General features: G+C 47.9%; 1 protein-coding gene across 1 annotated transcript; it reads left to right on the top strand.

Annotated features, from left to right (window-relative positions):
- Positions 1-1,565: 1,565 nt before the first annotated feature.
- On the top strand, positions 1,566-4,371 carry LOC124697925 (E3 ubiquitin-protein ligase XB3-like). Its single transcript, XM_047230449.1, has 8 exons — positions 1,566-1,748; positions 1,854-1,913; positions 2,009-2,080; positions 2,166-2,287; positions 2,372-2,512; positions 2,625-2,732; positions 2,852-3,104; positions 3,637-4,371. The coding sequence occupies exons 1-8, from the start codon at positions 1,566-1,568 to the stop codon at positions 4,057-4,059; spliced, it is 1,362 nt and encodes a 453-aa protein (XP_047086405.1). The 3' UTR covers positions 4,060-4,371.
- The last annotated feature ends 15,229 nt before the right edge of the window (positions 4,372-19,600 follow it).

Below are 19,600 nucleotides of genomic sequence, written 5' to 3'. Positions count from 1 at the left end.
GCACCAGTATCCCGAGATCATGTCCAGGGACGTGATCTTGAAGTAGGTTTTTGCGAATTGCCACTAGAGCAGCTTAACTAGTACTCGATCCGTCGGATGAACTAGCCCCAATTACCATTATCCCTCGTACAATATAGAATTTTATATGAAGAAATATAAAAAAGTTAAAGCTCTCGAATAAAAATAAACAGTGGAGATTTTCCCGATTCTACGATTCAAGCAAAATCTCGGGGCTACCGACATAGGCATCCCAAATGGGCCTGCCGAAGATAGTACCGGGGTTTATCGAAGGCCCATTACCCGAAGAATAAGAAGATTCGGGAGCCCAAGATATATTAAGAAAAGTTAGAGTTGTAATAGGAAGTGCTATTCGTAATTTGGCGGGATGAGTTAGAAACCGTCCCGGACTCTGTAACTTGTACGAAACGAAACCCTCGGCTCCGCCTCCTATATAAAGGAGGGGTCGAGGGACGAAAAGATAATCGAATCATTGTCTGCAAACCCTAGTTTTCATAATCGTCAAGTACTTTTCGGATGAAACCTTCGAGATCTACTTGCCCTCTACTTTCAACTAAACCCTAGCCTATAATCCCTAGGCATTGATAAGTTAATACCTTGTCAACATGTAAAAATTTAGTTTAGAATTTTTTGACACTTTGAAATGTGGATTCACATAATGGGAGCATATGCTCCTATGAGGCGAAGTGCATTTCCCATCCGATTCATATTATTTTAAGCTAATATAGATATATGTAGACACATTTTAGTTGTAGATATATCTATTTTAACATCAAGTACTACCTCTGGCCATAAATAAGTGTCGAAAGTTTATCTAAATTTGAATTTATCTAGACACTTTGTAGTGTATAGATACATTTAAATTGAAGTAAATCTTTGATATTTTTTTATGGACAGAGGGAGTAATATGGATAGGAGGGAGTAGAAGTAAGTGATACAAGTAGATAAGTAGGGTAGTAGTACTCGAGTACTGTAAATAGTAACAGCCTAAGGAATCTCGTAAGAAATCCCCCGATAAAGACCCCACAAGTCATTGTGATACACATTGGTTTTGACAATCCTGTTTTAGAAAGGCTAGCAAAGCAGATATTTTTTAGACTGCTAAACCCTGTCTGTCTCTCCTGTTTGCAAACCCAACATAGTAATCTAAAACTGCTGAGGATGCTCTAAATAGCACCAAGATGAATCAACACGAGGTAAGAAAGATGGTGCCGATAAAGACTCGATTTTCTTGTGTCGTAAGTCAGGAAGGGAAAAGATGCATTTATCTCGGTGATGGTGACGGTGTGCTTGTAAAGATAGATTTCAGGTGAAATATCGTCGCATGCGAAAGGTGCAGGTTATCTTTATCCACGAGAAGAAAATCTTGCAATCAGCGAAGGCAAAGCTTTTAAAACCACAAGAAAGCGCACGCACTACTGCTATTAAGCTCGCCTCGCCAGCGCGCCCCACTCCTCCAGCCCACGCTCAAGCTCGCACTCCCTTCCTCCCCATTATTCCCCGCCGGCCACCGCGCGCGGCCGGCTCGCCGGGCGGCGTGGCGGGCGATGGGGCACGGCGCCAGCTGCGGCCGCCCCAGCGAGGAGGTGGACTTCTTCGGCGCGGCGCAGTCCGGCGACCTCGCCCGCCTCGCCGCCGCCGTCACCTCCCGCCCGTCCCTCCTCCGGCGCACCACGCTCTTCGACCGCCTCTCCGCACTCCACATCGCCGCCGCCCACGGCCACCTCCAGGTACGGAAGCACCGACCGAACCGCGCGCCACCTTATGCTGCCGTGTGCGTATCCGATTCCAACAATCTCTCGCCGCTCGCGTGCTGATTCTTTTGCTTTTCTTAGGTGGTCTCCATGGCATTGGATCTTTGCGTGCAGCCGGACGTCGTTAACCGCCACAAGCAGGTTCGTCACGCTACCTAGCTTTCCTTTCCTGTCCTCTTCCTCTTCCCCGTGGGTAGGAAGATTGTCCTCACATCGTGGTCCCTAATTTGTCGCAGACGGCGCTGATGCTGGCGGCGATGCACGGCCGGACGGAGTGCGTGCGACGGCTGCTCGACGCCGGCGCCAATGTGAGTCTTCCGGACACGGTCTTCCGTCTTCGCCGGTTGGGGCCGTTCTTGGATTGGAGCTGAACTTTCTGTGTGGGTGTTGCAGATCCTGATGTTCGATTCGTCGCACGGGCGGACGTGCCTGCACTACGCGGCGTACTATGGGCACTCGGACTGCCTCCGGGCCATCCTCTCGGCGGCCCGGACCTCGCCGGTGTCGCAATCCTGGTTGGCCCTTCTTCCCGGAACTCCCATTGCTGCCACGCTCCGCAACTGCTAGCCTTTGCTAATGGCTCGTCAGCCGTCGTGCAGGGGATACGCGCGGTTCGTGAACGTGCGGGACGATACCGGGGCGACGCCGCTGCACCTGGCGGCGCGGCAGGGCTGGCGCCGCTGCGTCCACGTCCTGCTCGAGAGCGGCGCCATCGTGTCCGCCTCCAGCGGCGCCTTCGGGTAAAGTCAAACACCGCAGCTGTGCTGACTGAAAACCAAAATTCGCACCTTTTTACAAAGGAAAAAAAAGCTGCGACATTGACGCGAGCGCTCGCGCGTTTCCCTGCTGCAGATTCCCCGGGAGCACGCCGCTGCACCTGGCCGCGCGCGGCGGGAGCCTCGACTGCGTCCGGCAGCTGCTCTCCTGGGGCGCCGACCGCCTCCAGCGAGACTCCGTCGGGTGCGTCCTCCGTCAGACTTTTCAAGAACAAAGACTGTTGAAATTCAGCAAAGATTAACCGTCTGAAGCCATCCTTCTTGTTGGTTAATCTGATCGATGCGGATTGGTTTCTACTGCAGGAGAATTCCATACGAGGTCGCGGTGAAGCGAGGGCACGCCGCGTGCGCGGCGCTGCTGAACCCGTCGTCGGCAGAGCCGCTGGTGTGGCCGTCCCCTCTCAAGTTCATCACCGAGCTGGAACCGGACGCCAAGGCGCTGCTGGAGGCGGCTCTGATGGAGGCCAACAGGGAGAGGGAGAAGAGGATACTGAAAGGGGCCAAGAACTCGTCACCATCGCCCTCACGTTCAGATGACAGCGCCACCATCTCCGAGGTACCGTACACTGCCAAGCCTTGTCTTGCAAATTACTACACTCCGTTTACCGATCTCGTCCCTAGTTTCTACATATAGTTTTATGATCAAATCTCAATCAATCAAGATTTCACGGGTAGCTGAATCCTAGAAGTTCATGATTGCGTTGGTTGCAGCTAACGTGCCGTCAGGTTTCAACATGGAGCCACTTGCCCCAAAGCGTACTTGTATAATGTTTAACGTTGATCCGAGGGAGAAGAAGGGCTAGCTAATTTGGCCGCTGGCGTACTAGTCTATAATATTGTTCCTCTTGGTAATGGCAAGCTAGGTGTCAAGCTGTGGCCGCGTAAGCACGCACCTCCTCGCACGGAAATGTTCATCGGTTGCCGCACGTCTGAGCGATCCATATGCACGAAACATTATTCAAAACGCGATGCAGTACGATCTCCACATGCATACACGACCCTGCATCTGCATCGACATCTCTCTCGATCCGATTGATCTTGTTCAGATTGACAGCTCTCTGATAAGCAAGGTGGGATGGTGTTTGCAGGGCGGCGGCGCTGAGGAGGTGTGCAGCATCTGCTTCGAGCAGGCGTGCACGATCGAGGTCCAGGAGTGCGGGCACCAGATGTGCGCGGCGTGCACGCTGGCGCTGTGCTGCCACACCAAGCCCAACCCGGCCACGCACAGCCAGCCGCTGCCCGTCTGCCCCTTCTGCCGCGGCAGCATCACCCGGCTGGCGGTGGCCACCAGGTCCACCGCAGGCGACGACGAGGACGACGACGAGGAGGAAGGAGAAGACAGGCTGCAGTCTTCTCCGATGCACCGGAGGTCTCGCCGGTCCCTGAACCTCAGCGGCGACGGGGGCAGCACCAGCAGCCTCATGGGCAGCATCGCCTCGTCCATCGGCAAGATGGGCCGGCGCAAGGCCGACAGCACCGAGCTGCTGCAGGTCGACGACGACAAGCCGTAGACAGACAGACGGAATGCTCTCTCGGCATTCATTCGTTCGTTCGTTCAGTCAGTCAGTCAGTGCGACTACTATCGCGGAGCATCACGATACGTCATCGTCAATCATGGAGCTGGAGCTGGAGCTAGTGTACTATTTTTGTAGATTATATTTTTGGGGCAATTGTTCTTCTTCCATGCTTCTTCTGTGTAGATTCAATCCCAAGTTGTAGACTAGTAGGTCCAGTCCGAATAAAAGCGCGCGCAGTCCTTGCCTGTAGCCCCCATCCCCTCCCGTGGAGTTGTCGAAATGAAAGGTTGTACATTTTCGGATTCAGAGAAGTTGGCACCAAATGATAATGAGGAACCCCGGTACAAATCCATGTGACTCAACATAATTGATTGGTCTTTGGCCCCCGGGGCTACGCCTATCAGGTGTTGTTCGCTACATATAATTGAGCTTCGATCTCCTAGTGTTATCTAGTTTTATGGGCATCCGATTGATTGTGCTTTCTGAATCTGATGACCACCGGGGCTTGATTGTGCTTTCTGAATCTGAGGACCATGCATGAGTCTCAATTCTGAATCTGACGACCACCGGGGATAGCTTAGGATCCCCTCGCGGTCGTACAAACTGGGGACGATTTCCCTTGGCAAGCTTCCCGTCGGACTAACTGTTGCTGAGGTGGAGGAATCGCCACCAGTGCACCAGTCACCTTCATGGGTTTGTCCCCAACCAGCATGTGTTAATCTGTACTTATGCTACTCAGCACATGGACCAGCCCTAGCAAAAATGGGCAACGAAATTGACCGACAAGTACTCGTCATGTGCGTTCTTGAGATGGGAGAGGTATGGGTAGGGGTGCATCACAAGCAGCTTGCTTGGCAGGACGTAGCCGCTCGCTGTGTATAGCTAGATGAGCTGCAGAGGGATGGCTCAGTTCAACGTCTAGGCAAAGCATGTTTCAGAAGAACAGGGGATACATGCATACAGCGACTGTGTCTGTCTGTGTGGATCTTACATGAGCTGACACCTTGGATGAGGGCTGAACTTTCGCAGGAACCGAAGAGAGTCGACTTGACGCCACAGGATTCCTTGCCAGAAATGAGAGGAGGATTTATGTTGTAGCAGGCACAAGGATACTGTAACACTGAGCCACTGAACCATCGTCCAGTCCACGCAGAAGGAAAGACGACACAGGTAATTCGCAGTTTTCTTCTTTTGCAAGAATCTTGCTTGAACGGTTTTAAGGAATCTGGACCAAAAGCATTCAGAAGGACCAAAGGCTGAAGAAAAACTGTGGTAGCTGCAACATTTTTATGCACATCGAGAGCGGTGCGTACTCCAGTGTTGAGCATCTCAAAGTCAAGCCAAGTCATTTTGAGCTAATTACACCTATGGTCCAGGAACTTGTATAGCATGTGAAGCTTTGGTCCTACTACTTGCAAACCGTGAAGATTTGGTTCAGGAACTTGCAACGTATGTGAAGCTTTGGTCCTCAGAGTCGGACTGGACTCCGAATCGGGTGGCCAGGTGGTTTTTGTCGCGTTGATCACTTTGCAAATACCCCCTGGAACTAATTCATCAGTCAGTTAAGTCCTCCCGCGCGGACGGCGTGGTGGTTAAGTATTTTATTTGTTTTTTTTGGAGCAAAATTATCGGCGCGTGTCTTCTTCCTCGTCGCGCACGCGCTGCTCCTCCCGCCGCTGCTCCCGCCGCTGCTCCGCCGCGGCAGCCGATGGATGCGCCGGAGATTCGGGAGAGGCTCTGGAAGGATGATCCGCCACCGTATGGTACGCCTCGCCGTCCTCGATCTCGTCTTCTCCTCTCGCTTCCGCTCCCTCTCGCTTCCCGGCCCGCGGAGTCTGTTCTTGGTGAGGGTAAGTTAGGAACGTATCGAACCAGATTTTTGCGACGAATCGATCGAGTAATGAACGACAATGTCGTCTGAGGCAATTATCGCTCACAGGTGAGGTGCATTGAGGCAGTTCTTGCTTGTTGCAGTTAGGCGGAAAAGCGGACAGTAATCTCGTTCAATCCGAGAATCTTGACTTGTTTTGGTTAATTTTCTGTGATAGATATGTTAGTTTGATTCCTTGTCGTGGAGTAGGAGCAAAAAATTCAAATTTAGGCACAATTGTGCAAGTGTTAACTCTGAAAATTTGGTGTTCATAGTTTCATGTTTTCAGTTAAATTCAGTTAGTGTTACCTCTGACAGCCAAATGGAGATAGACATGAAGTACATTGCTAACACTCATATTAGAAGAGGAATATTGCAACAGACATATGACATTGGCAAATTGAGATACAAGTGCAGTACTAACAACATGACAGCAGCTCATTGGCAAATTGAGATACAAGTGCAATAGTAACAACATGACAACAGCAAGTGGCAAATTAATTTTGAAACTAAACAGACATAAAGTTGTAGGAATAGATAGCACATTACTGTTTCTTGCAACTCATGCTGTTGGACACCTTCTTTGCAAACCCTTGGATGCCTTTCTTTATCTTGCACAACATGACAGCAGCTAGCATGGACTCCTCATTTTTTTAGGCACAAATAAAGGATCAAATGCTAGTCTTCCAGGGTATTTAACAGCTTCATCTGCAGTAGAGCCATACACTCTCGGTTGGTTTGGTTGGGTTGGCTGAACTGAGGTTGTTATCTCAGACATAACATGCCTATTTGCAGGAGAGTAGACCATGGCATGACCTAGCTCTTCTAGACCAGCTGCAGTATCCACTTCTAGAGCTAGCCTATGTAGCCTATTCCTCTGTGTTGCTGCCTCCCTCTCCTCAACACTTCTTCTGTGGTAGACTAGCAATTCTTTCTCTCTTCTTCTATATTCCCTTGCACTAGCACTTGAGCTCAACAATGGAGCAGAGCTTGTTCTGGAACCAGTGCTTCTTCTTTTTTTGTCAGCCCACTCAATGTGTTCCATTGTTGCATATTTAAGGTGGATGTGGCAGGAACATGACAATGCTCACACACAAGGCAACAATACTTTTAATGAGACAAGCATTGACAATTCAAATCAACTTGACATATCACTGTTGAATGATTCTTTGTCTTCTTCTTATTTTTTGCAGTTACTAATCCAAAGCTTGCTCCAAAGCTGTTTTCTCTGGAGGTGTGCCACATGGCTTTTTCTGTGGCCTTGCAGAAAAGTTAAGCTATGTGGATGACACTGTCTCTGTATTTGACAATCTGCTAATTGACAGTTGGAACAACTCAACCCTTGATCACATTTTGTGTGTGCTTAAGTGTCTGAGAAATGAGAAGGTTCATGTGTACTGGCTTTGCCCAGGTAAAGAGCTGATTGATGGTTTGGTGCCTCGCTTATCGATGATGATTTCTTAGACATGAGAAGGGAAGCAAAAGTACATAAAACCCTCGGTGATATTTGTTGATCACACAAATTTTATCGAGTTGATCGAGGCTGAGCTTGTGAGGGCTAGAGCGAGCAATTGCTAGAAATGATCTTGAACTCTCTGAAGAAGCAGCATCAACATCAATTGTTGTAGCACAAGATCTTGGCCAGGAGTGTGTGCAGTCATGTGCAGATGATTCAGACAGTGATAGCTCAACAGACTCTGAATTTTTTGATAGTGACTATGATGCAGAATCTGGAGATGATGATTTGTTCTTGGACAATGTTGACACTGACTTGCATGACAACAATGAGATTGTGCTTGCTCCTGACCTGGAAGATGATTCACAACTGGAAGACAGAGATCTTAATTTGGAAGAAGGAGAAAGACTGCAGCCTAGAGTACGGAGTTTGCTGCATTTAACCCAGTTGTGGACATGGAATCTCCTATTTTCAGAATTGGCATGCAATTTGCTAGCATTGAAGAGGCAAGGCAAGCAGTTAATGCATACAGCATCAGAGAGAGGGTGAAGACAAGGAAAACAAAGAATGACAGAACCAGGCTTCATGTTAGGTGTGAGGAAGGTTGTCCATGGAGGCTGAAGATAGGTTTTGATTTGCAGAGGTCAGGTGGATATGTGGTGACATCTTATGAAGGAGAACACAGATGTGAGAGAGTTTATGAAATGAGAACTCTTACAGCTAAATTCCTATGCACACAGCTTCATTAATGAATTCGGAGACAATCAAAAAATGGACTCGCAGATCATTTGCAGCAAAGTTTCAGAGAAAATACAACATGTGCCCTGACAGGTGGAAGTTGGGGAGAGCAAGGAAGGCTGCACTGTTAGAAATCCATGGTAATGAAGAAGCACAGTTTTCTCTACTAAGGGATTATGGTGAAGAGCTAAAGAGGGCAAACCCTGGATCAACTTTCTTCCTCTCCACCAATTCTGTGAAAGAAACAGGGAGTGACATTGTGAAGGAACACTTGGCAACAATGTACTGGTCATATGATGCCTGCAAAAGAGGATTTCTCAGTGGATGCAGGCCATTAATATGTGTTGATGGATGTCATATTAAAACAAGGTACAAGGGAGTGTTGCTTACTGCTGTTGGAATATACCCCAATGACTGCATTTTTTCCATTGCCATGGGCATGGTGGAGGTGGAGTGCACAAGTTCTTGGGAGTTGTTCCTGACAACACTAAGGGATGATCTCAACATCACCAACACATCTCCATGGACAATTATGAGTGACATACAAAAGGGCCTGATCAATGCAGTGGAGAAGGTCTTCCCAGATGCAGAGCACAGGTTTTGTGTGAGACATTTGATTCAGAATTTTCAAAAAGCAGGCCATAGAGGAGAGACACTGAAGAATGACTTGTGGGCCATAGCAAGATCAACTAATATTCCCAAATGGCGAGAAAACATGGAAAAGATGAAGGTAGACAGTGAGCAAGCATATGAGTGGGTGGAAGAATTAGTACCAAACACATGGATCAAGGCATTCTTCTCTGATTTTTCCAAGTGTGACATGTTACTGAACAATCATTCAGAGGTTTTCCAAGTGTGACCTGTGACTGCAAGAGGTGGCAACTAACAGGCATACCTTGCCACCATGCAATTGCTTGTTGCAGGACAGACAGACTAAATCCAGAAAATCTAGTCCATTCTTGCTACACAGTTGAAACATATAATATAGCATATGGATTTAATTTGGCTCCATTAAGAGGCAGAATATTCTGGGACAAAGTGGATTGTGCAGAAGTGCATCCACCTCTCTTCACAAAGGTCATGGGGAGGGCTAAGAAAAATAGAAGAAAAGCACCAGAAGAGAAGATGAAGAAGGGAGTGAGGGTGTTTACCAGGGCTGGAGTGCACATCCACTGCTCTACATGTGGTAAATCTGGGCACAACAAAAAAGGTCACATTAAATTTGTGCAGAAGCAAATGGCTCAACAGCTTGCTGGAATTATTGAAGAAGATGAAGAATATGACATTCCTGACATAATGCTGGTAAGTAGTTGGCACAAGACATTTTATTTCACAAAAAACATTACATTGCTTGTCACTCACACACACACACACACACACACACACACACACACACACACACACACACACACACAGTACTGCATTGCTTGCTAGGGAAACACACACACACTACTGGTTCTTTAATATGTTCCTAATCCTAGCCACCCATCTTTTCATTGCTCTCTTCACCTTGCATAGCACAATGGATGCTGTCACTTCCTTTTCTACTTGTGGAGGAACCAATGCATGCAGGTATTGTCCCTCAAGAGCTCTCTCCAACTGATCCAAGGGAGGGTAATCACTCGAGCAAAGCCTTTGATTCCTTGCCTCCCTAGGATGTAGCCCATCAACTCTTCTTGGCAGCTCATCCATGGATGGCATAGTAGGTTGACAAGCCCTTCCGGTGTTTGCTTGGAGCATTAGGAGCGAGGCAATGCCATAAACATCCTTCTAACAACACACTCACCTAGCTGCTCCAAACCAAGAATGCCTTCTTGCTCCATGAACTCTCTATTTCTCTCCTCTGCCAGCTGCCTCTCCCTTGCACTTCTTCTATGGTACACTAGAGGATGGGCACCTGGATTTTCTTGTGACCTTGAACCAGTGGACCTGCGAGTATACTCCATGATGTGCCTGCTGAGCACATTGTAAGTAGCTGTTATTTATATAGCAAAAGACAGGTAGACAACAACTAAAAATAACAAGTTAACAGGCAAACTTCACAAGTTACTAGACAGAGATACTGGAATCAGAATAATTTCATTGTATATGCACTGTCACTCCATCACACTCACTCTCCAAAGAATAGTCATTCACTTGCTTGTCATGACATGCTTTATCTGCTTTTCATGCAGAATCTATTCCCTCAAAACCCTGATCCAACCCTGGACCCAAGCCACAGACAAGATCATATGGTTTATATGATGGGACAAGAGGTAATGTATTACACTCCTTCTATTACTGCTATTAATCCATGCTCATATGATATATTGGACTAACTAAAATTAACTGTCCAGGAAGCTACTCATGCACCAATTGCTAGAGCAAATGAACCACTGCCAGAGAGTGAGTTTGTTGTTAAAGCCAGGAAAAGCATGCCATTACCAACATGAAGGATGACTATTGCAACAACTAGAGGAAGAGGAAGAGCAAGAGCAAATTCACAGAGAGGAAGAGGCAGAGGAAGGAACAGATCAACACCTAGCACAGATGGAGATTCAGCAAGAGGAAGAGCTAGGGGAAGAGCTACCAAGAAAAGAAGTGGAGATGGCAGCACAAATGGAACTGCAGACCAACCTCATGAAGCACCAGCTGGGAAAAGAAGACATGCAGATGCTAGCACAAGTGGAGTACATGATACAGACCTGGAGATGCTAGCAGAAGCACAAGCTTTAGTTGATACACCTGTTGGCAGAGAGAGGACAAATAGAGGATACAGAACAGGGCCTGGCAGTTTCTACTACCTGATGTTTGGAGATGACAATCCTTTCCCTTATTTAAATGAGGAATACATTCCAGAGATGACCATTCCAGAGATGAACATTCCAGAGATGAATGTACAAGAGATGCAACTAAGCCAGAATGCACCATCACTAGAAGACATCTAGATGTGATTCATATTATCATAATATGGTGTGTGACAATTCCTAGAGAAGCATCATTTTTTGTCCTTGTTTATTTTAGATTGTGCTATGAATTAAACATGTTGACTGTGGAACTGATGTAATTTGGATTTATAGCCATTGTGCTATCAACTACTGCCATGGAGGGATTGTGCAATCAAGTAATGCTCAATATCATCTGATATGCATCCAATGCTGCCATTGATACTTCACACAATTTTTATTTCACCAAAAACATGTACATTGGTACAAAAATGGCTCACACAAAGCCCCTGATGAACAAAGCAACAACACAGTACAAGATCAAGCAAGTAGCTACAACTGTCAATATTATAAACTCTCTCCTATCTCTATTTCTAAGATCTTGTCTGGTGTGCCCTCTCGCATTTCTTTTTTCCTAGATTTCCTTCTCTTTATCTCATTTTCCATTTCATTAAGCTTTTGCACTAGCTGCTTATTTTCTTCCTCAATGTCTCTGTAGTTCCTGCTTCTAATCACACCATCATTCTCCAATTGATCCAATGTTTCCTACGAATTTGAAAAAACAAATTTGGTTCAGAATTGTGTGCACAATTTTGGTTCAAAGAAGAATTTAGGAACAGGGGAGGCAGAGAAGGGGAAACAGCCGGAGAGACGAAGAAGGTTATACCTTTGACGGCGTGGCAGCACCTCTCGTTGCCGTGGGGTAGTAGACGACCGACGTCTCCTTCCATTCCTCCTCTGCCCACCTGCTTCCGCCACCGCCGCCATTGAACTCACGGCCCACCGTCGCCGCCATTGAGCTCCTCTCCGCGGGGCACCTCCCTCGCTCCTCTCCGCCGCTGCTCCCTCGCTCCTCTCCGAGGGGCACCTCCCTCGCTCCTCTCCGCCGCTGCTCTGTCGCCGACCAGCTGCGCCGCTCCTGTCTCGCCGCCCGCCGCTGCTCCTGTCTCAGCTCAGCTCGACTAGGGTTGGAGATTCGTGCAGCCGACGCTCAACCGAGGACACCTGTCACGATCCAACGGGGGGTTCAGACAGACTAGAAACAGAGAAAATGGAAACAACAGGGGTTATCAGCAAAAAACTACACATGCCAGCGCGTCCAAACTGCCAGCGTGGATGAGACTTGGCGGCTTCTGATTGGCGAGGACCAGTGGTGAGCCCGAATTGCAAGTTCCTGGACCAAATCTTCACGGTTTTGCAAGTAGTAGGACCAAAGCTTCACATGCTATACAAGTTCCTGGACCTGAAGTGTAATTAGCTCAGTCATTTTCATACTTGCGGGGTTCGTTAAAAAAAACGAAGCAAAACCCTGAAAAGAGCTTCAGATTTGTGTGGTCGTATCTGCATCTAGGTGTGCGCGCTGCTAGTCCCTGCTATCGACCCGGCAAATGCTGCCATGAAAACTGACGGGATCATGGCGCCCCAGAAAACTTGTCCAACACGATTGACCCGGCACAGTGCCTGATTGCTCGAGCTGTAGCCTGTAGGTGATATGCCGCATTCACGATCTATGGCCACATCAGTCCACGATGGAATTTAAAAATGTGGAACCTTTGATTTAAGTTTCTCTGTAAAAGATATACCAAAGGCTATTGGAATCGGTGCTCCTACTCCACATTTCGCCTCTCTCAACCCCCCGCCCCACTCCTCCTTGGAGCAATCACCAGCAGCATAACAGAGGGAGACAGAAATAACCAATCCTTCATCTCTGACGATGTCTTGCACCATCATACGCAAAGGACAAGCTGCGTAAAATAGAATGGCCAGAAGATAGCTAATGCACTGCGGAAAAGTTCCAGTTGAACCTGGACGCACGTGAACCCAGGTGGAAAATGCATTTTTCAAATGTTAAAAAATTTTGAAATAAAAATAACGGGGTACGTATGCATGTTCCATGTGTGCGTAGAAAGTTTTCGTGGAGAAACCACTTTTTTATTTCAGAATCAAGAAAAGACAAAATACGTCACATATATACTGCTATATAGCCCTGCAAAATTTCACTTTTTTGCCGAGGCAAAATAAAAGGTTTTTTCGTCACGAAACTCGTGTCCATGGCACATATTTGAGATCACCTTTGCATTCATTTTGTGTTTCGATTTTTAAAACATGTTTTTACGTCACAAACATACCTTTGAAAAAGTGGGTTCACATGCACCCAGGTTCTAAAAAGCCAGTCTCATGTACCCAGGTTCGTCACGAAACTCGTGTCCAGGGCACATGTTTGAGATCACCTTTGCATTCATTTTGTGTTTCAATTTTTAAAACATGTTTTTACGTCACAAACACACCTTTGAAAAAGTGGGTTCACATGCATTGCCCCCAACATATCTTCAGCTGCTCATCTGCCGTGTCAGCAATCAGCAATGAGATGGCACATAAAAAAGGAGCTAGAAGATAAGCTGCAGATTAACCAAGTTTCCCGTCGTACTAGCTGGGGACGATTTTCCTCGCTGGTCGAAGGAAATTGCACAAACCACTCACTATTGCTCTCTATGTTGCACAAATCACTCACTTTTCACCTTTTTTTTTTGCAGAAAACACCAACTTTACATGTAGTTAGTTGCGCAGAGGTTCAAATCAAGGATTAGACTTGTTAACCGCAAGTCTGACAGTCAAGGCCCACAGTGAGATATTATGTGGCATCCACATGTTATCAACTATTTTTTTAAACCTTAAAAATTACGAAAATTCCAATAAATGGAACAATATAAACTAACAAATCTAGGAAAGTTTGAAATACTTTAAAATTCCAATAAATGGAACAATTTAAAGCTATCAAGTACTTGCCATCTTGAACTTATCACCGCCTCCAGCTATCATACTGCTCAATTTATATTGTTTCATTTATTTGAAAATTTTCAAACTTTTAAAAATTCTTGAAAAAAGCTAGGTTATGATACTCGGGTGCCACATCATCACTGGCCATGGACCCATTTGTCAGATTTGCTATTAACTAGCCTAATCTCAGATTTGGACCTCTGTGCAACCAACTACACGTAAAGTTAGTGTTTTGTGCAAAAGACGTAAAAAGTGAGTAATTTGTGCAACAAAGACATAAAAAATGAGTGGTTTGTGCAATTTTCTCTCGTACTAGCTGCCAGCTGGGGACGATTTTCCTTGCCAAGTTTACCGTCGGACTAACTGTTGCTGAGGTGGAGGAATCGCCACCGGTGTACCAGTCACCTTCATGGGTTTGTCCCCGACCAGCATGTGTTAATCTGTACTTATGCTACTCAGCACATGGACCAGCCCTAGCAAAAATGGGAAACGAAATTGACCGACAAGCACCCGCCATGTGCGTTCTTAAGGGCATCTTCAACGGATGGACGCAAAACAAAGCTTAAACTGTCCACATGCGTCTGTTTCCGTCAACTGGTGGACGCGAAAATGTCCGTTTTTATCCATGCGCCGTTTGCGTTTGGGGTGCCTCAAGTGACCCGATGCATTTTTTTTCTACTTGCTTTTCTTCCTCTTTTCCATTTATAAACATAGTTCCAAACATTACACAAACTAATACATAATTGGGAACATGATTTTACACAAACTAATACATAATTTGGAACATGGTTTACACAAACTAATACATAGTTTGGAACATGGTTTACACAAACTAATATATAGTTAAAACATTGCAAAATGAGGAAACCTAACTAGTGTTGGCTTCGCTGCTTTCTTATGTTCGCTGCCAAGAAAGAACGCTCTCAGCACTCTCAGTCACCCAAATTGGAAAATCCAGCTGGCAATGATAGCCCTGTTGGTCCTTCGAGAATGAACATCAAGAAACCGTCACTAGCTGCTTCAATAGGCCCGTGGCCATATTCGCTGCAAAGAAAGAACACTCTGACTGTTCTAACTGTCGGTGTCCGAGCCGGACTCGCCGGTGTGGTAGTGCCTGCGGCAGGATGTGCGGTCGAACACCTTGACGATCATCTCGTCGTCCCCCTCGTAGAGGAAGGTGAGCTGACAGCCGGGCTCAAGCGCGAGGTCTCGGGCGAATTTGTCCCACCCGGTGTGCAAGTACTTCTTGCACTGCCCGTCGAACAAGACCTCGACATGCCACTGGCAGAAGTTGCAGCTGGCCTCCCGTAGCTACAACTAGGCCGGCTCGACGCCATCGACGAACTCGGCGAACTTGTCCGGGAACCGCTAGGGGTCCTCGTCGATGCGGAGGAGGAACTTGAAGCAGCGGTCCTCCTGCGAAGATGAAGACGGCGCAGGCGAAGGTGACGGTGACCGTGGGGCCGTAGCTGCTCCACCTCGTCGGCCCCGGCCCCGGGGGTAGCCACGCCCGCGGCCTTGTCCGCCTTGCCGGCCACCTGGACCCGCCATGGACTTCCTCGTGGGGCAGGTTGCGTCGCAAGAAGAGGTAGACGGCGCTACGGTGGAGGTTGTGGCGGCTAGGGTTTGTGTGGAGGACTGGATGAGGAAGACGAGCGTGCGCCCTCTTTATATAGACCGGAGGCAGGCGCGGCACGCGTGGCATCGATATTACTGTGTTGGCAGAGGTGGACGGCGGCTGCTCGGCAGGCGAGGCATCGCCATTAACGTGGCGGAGACTGCCGAAGCGACGCAACGACACCAGTCACTGGCGCGCCTGAGAAGAGGCATCGAGCTTGGGGCGCTGTCAGGCGGGCCTGACGAAACGTCCGACAGATGCGAGCGGACACTTTGCGCGTCCCCAGAGACGCATATTTGAGCCAGGTTTGCGTCGCTGCGGACGGCCCGATCACTATGTGTTACCTCGCTGGAGCAGGGCCAGATACATTTTTCGACCGCGTGGACGCAAACGGTGGTTCAACATGCATTTGCGTCGCTCCGTTGGAGATGCTCTAAGATGGGAGAGGTATGGGTAGGGGTGCATCACAAGTAGCTTGCTTGGCAGGGCTTAGCTGCTCGCTGTGTATAGCTAGACGAGCTGCACAAGGAGGGATGACTCAGTTCGACGGCTGGGCAAAGCATGTTTCCGAAGAAGAGGGGCAGACAGTGACGCTGTGTGGATCTTTGATCTTTCATGAGCTGACACCTTGGATGAGGACCCAACTTTCGCAGAAGCCGAAGAGAAGAATCGACTTGACGCCACAGCACTCTTCAGGCTGTGCTTGCCAGAAACGAGAGGATTTATGCCGTAGCAGGTGCACAAGGATACTGTAACACTGAGTCACTGAACCATCGCCCACTTAGAAGAAAAGACGACACATGTGATTCGTAGTTTTCTTCTTTTGCAAGGATCTTTTTCAACGGTTCTCAGGAATCTGGATTAGAAGCATTTGAAAGGATTAAAGACTAGTCGATTTACACAAAATTAACCCTTTTGTGAAACTATCATATAATAACCCTCTAGGTTAGCTGCGTGAAATAGTTTGGCAATCGTTTCGCAAAAGAATTAATTTTGTGTAAATCGCCCAAATACTACAGAAAACCTGTGCTAGCTGCAACATTTTTTGCACATCGAAAGCAGTGCGTACTCCAGTATCGAGCCTCTCAAAGTCAAGCCAAGTAATTTTCACAGAATTTACCGGGTTCCTTACAAAAGCCAAGCAAGCAAACCCTAAAAAGAGCTTCAGCTTTGTGTCGTCGCACCTGTATCTAGGTGTGCGCGCTGGTAGCCTGCTATCGACCCGGCAAATGCTGCCATGAAAACTGACGGGATCATGGCGCCCCAGAAAACTTGTCAAACAAGATTGACCCAGCACAGTGTCTGATTGCTCGCGCTGTAGTCTGTAGGTGATAGGCCGCAATCACGATCTTTGGCCACATCAGTGCACGATGGAACTTACAAAATGTGGAACCTTTGATATGATTTTCTCTGTGAAGATCTGCCAAATGCTATTGGAATTGTTGCTCCTTCTTCACAACCCCCCGCCCCACTCCTCCTTGGAGCAATCAGCACCAGCATAAGAGATGGGAGACAGAATAACCAATCCTCGATCTCTGACGATGTCTTTGCACCATGATATGCGAAGGACAAGCTGCATACAATAGAATGGGCAGATAGCTATTGCACTAACCCCAACATATCTTCAGCTGCTGAGCTGCCGTGTCAGCGACTAGCAATGCAAAGGCACATAAAAAAAAGGAGCCAGAAGATAAGCTGCAAATTAATCAGTCACCGGATAGAAGTAGTAGAACCAACTATTCCCATTGAACAGCTGCAGCCATCGGGCAGGCCTCCAACTACAGCCCGGCCATTGGCCATTGCTTCTTGCAGTGTTGCAGTTACACAGTGGTTACAGTTGCACACATGGACGTATTTTTCCCATTATATTTTCTCAGAGAAAAGAAGGTTGAAAGTATCTTCTCTTTGAAGTGACGGGCAAGCTAGTGAACAAAACCGATCTGTCAATTCGGACAAGGGAAAGAGAGGAAGAATATCCGCGGGACACAGAAGCAGGAGCTACCACCAGTAAAGTGATAGAGAGCTGAAAGCGAGACATGTTAACTTTGGGGAACTACCAAGTTACTGGTACGGGGCTCGGTTGATGGGACGAAAGACTGTCACAGCTCGCCGCCACTGGGTCGGGTCTTTCCAACGGCGATTTGCACAAAAATAACTCAAAACTTAAAGAAAAGCACATACTGACCCTCCGGTAAAACTATTTCATCCATCTAACCCTTTTGTGTGGCACCCCTTCCATCGGTGCCACACATGCCAGTGTGGCGCCCCTCCTGACGGCGCCACTCTCCCAGCCGACGTGGCGCTCTCGACGCTGAGCTACTGCGCCCATCCGACGTGGCAGCATGTGTGGCGCCCCTCCCAATGGCGCCACACATGCCAACTTATATCAAGTTTTCGGTCGAAAACATCCAGGGGCTCCGGACGTCTGGGACTTAGCCGTTTTGGCGAGGCTCTCTGTGTGGCGCCGATGCCACGGGCGCCACACAAAGAGCCTCGCCAAAACGGCTAAGGACTTATCGTCCGGAGCCCCTGGATGTTTTCGACCCAGAAGTTGATATACGTTGGCATGTGTGGCGCCGATGCCACGGCGCCACACGGTGCAGTGTGGCGCCGGTGTGGAGGGCGCCACACGTTGACTTGTGTTAAAAACCCGAAAAATCCTACCAAACTCCAACAGTTTTGAGTACAACAATGGACACAACAACTAGCAATTTCAGAACATACACATATAACACTTCATAGCTCACATCGTAGCAAGTAGATTCAAACAACAAGTAGCATTACAGACATGGTTCGAAATGACATAGGGTTCACAATTCGATACTTATGAAGATATAATTCACAACAACACGGAGCACATCCTACTGTCGTCCTCGACGTGTCGTCCTCACGGGCTGCTTCCGGACGGCCATCCTCTTCGTCCGCTGCCGTGGCTCTTGTTGCTGCTGCTCCTCGCTGCTCCTCCCTGCTCCTCCTCCTCTGAAGATAAGGGCTCGTCGTTCCTCATCCTCCTGAAAGATGATCTCCGCGGCGGCGCCTCATCCTCCTCAGTGACAACCTTCTTTCCTCGGTTGACATAATCTTCCGGAGTGTACCGGTTTGGAGTATTGCCCCTTGGCTTCAAATGGTAAGCAGACCGTGGGGCTTGCTTGGAGGTATGCTTTGGAGGTATGCTTTGACTCAGAATTTCCTCGTCGTCATGAATCTTCACAAACAAGAACAAATGAGATTACAAAAGTTAAAATTAGTAAGAACATGTTTGATAGCAACAAAATAGTCCATACCTCCGAATTTCGCCTTCGCGGCAACCTAGCAAGTTGGCTAACCGCCGCATCTTTCGTGCAGTGTTCTGCGTCATGGAACTCATGGTTACAAAGCCACCAGAACATAATAGCGTACATTCAAAGTTGGTGATCATACCTTAATGAAATTCCGCAACTGTCCGACATGCTTTTCATCTCTCCCGCTCTGGTCCCACATAACCTCGCACTCCTCAGCTGTTTTTTGGATCTCCGACCGCTGTGACAAACATAGCATACACAATTTAAGCGAGCACATGGCAATCTAGATGATGTACTAGTTAATGAGAGAATCCATTACCACGAAGTTCAGCTCGGAAGCAATAGAAGTCGATCTCCTCTCGCGAGCATAGGTGTCGTGCTGGCATTGCGCAACCTCATCGAACTCGATGGGGTCGTCCAAGATGTAGTCAGCATACGCGTGCTTCACTAACTCGATACGCGTGTTTTCATGGAACCACTGGAGGTAGTTGTTGAAAGCGGCCAAGTCATGAGGCACAATCTCCACAGGGCCAGCAGTCCGTGTTGCTTCCAAACAGTGTTGGAACGCTGCGATGTGGCCGCTATGGTGGACTGGCCAATTTGTGATCTTCCTCTCGCCGCTGCCTATCAAGCCTGCAAGAATCAAGAAGTTAGATTCTACCTCTTCTATCAAGAATCTTCCATCGCATGATTCCGAAGTTTACCTATGAAGCGTCTTGTCCGTGTCTTGCCACCGAGGTGGGCACTCCGATACAGCCCAAGCTTGTCTCATCACTCGTGCGGCTGGTGGTGTTCAACAAGCCACATGCATATGAGTGGGCAGCGCATACGCCGGAACGGCGCCTCCTCCGTGCACTTGTGGTTGAGGTC

This window comes from Lolium rigidum, chromosome 3, assembly GCF_022539505.1.
Source record: "Lolium rigidum isolate FL_2022 chromosome 3, APGP_CSIRO_Lrig_0.1, whole genome shotgun sequence".
In the NCBI taxonomy this organism is placed as follows: Eukaryota; Viridiplantae; Streptophyta; class Magnoliopsida; order Poales; family Poaceae; genus Lolium; species Lolium rigidum.
The sequence above is the reverse complement of the archived record's forward strand: the minus strand, read 5'-3'. Positions and strand labels throughout refer to the sequence as shown.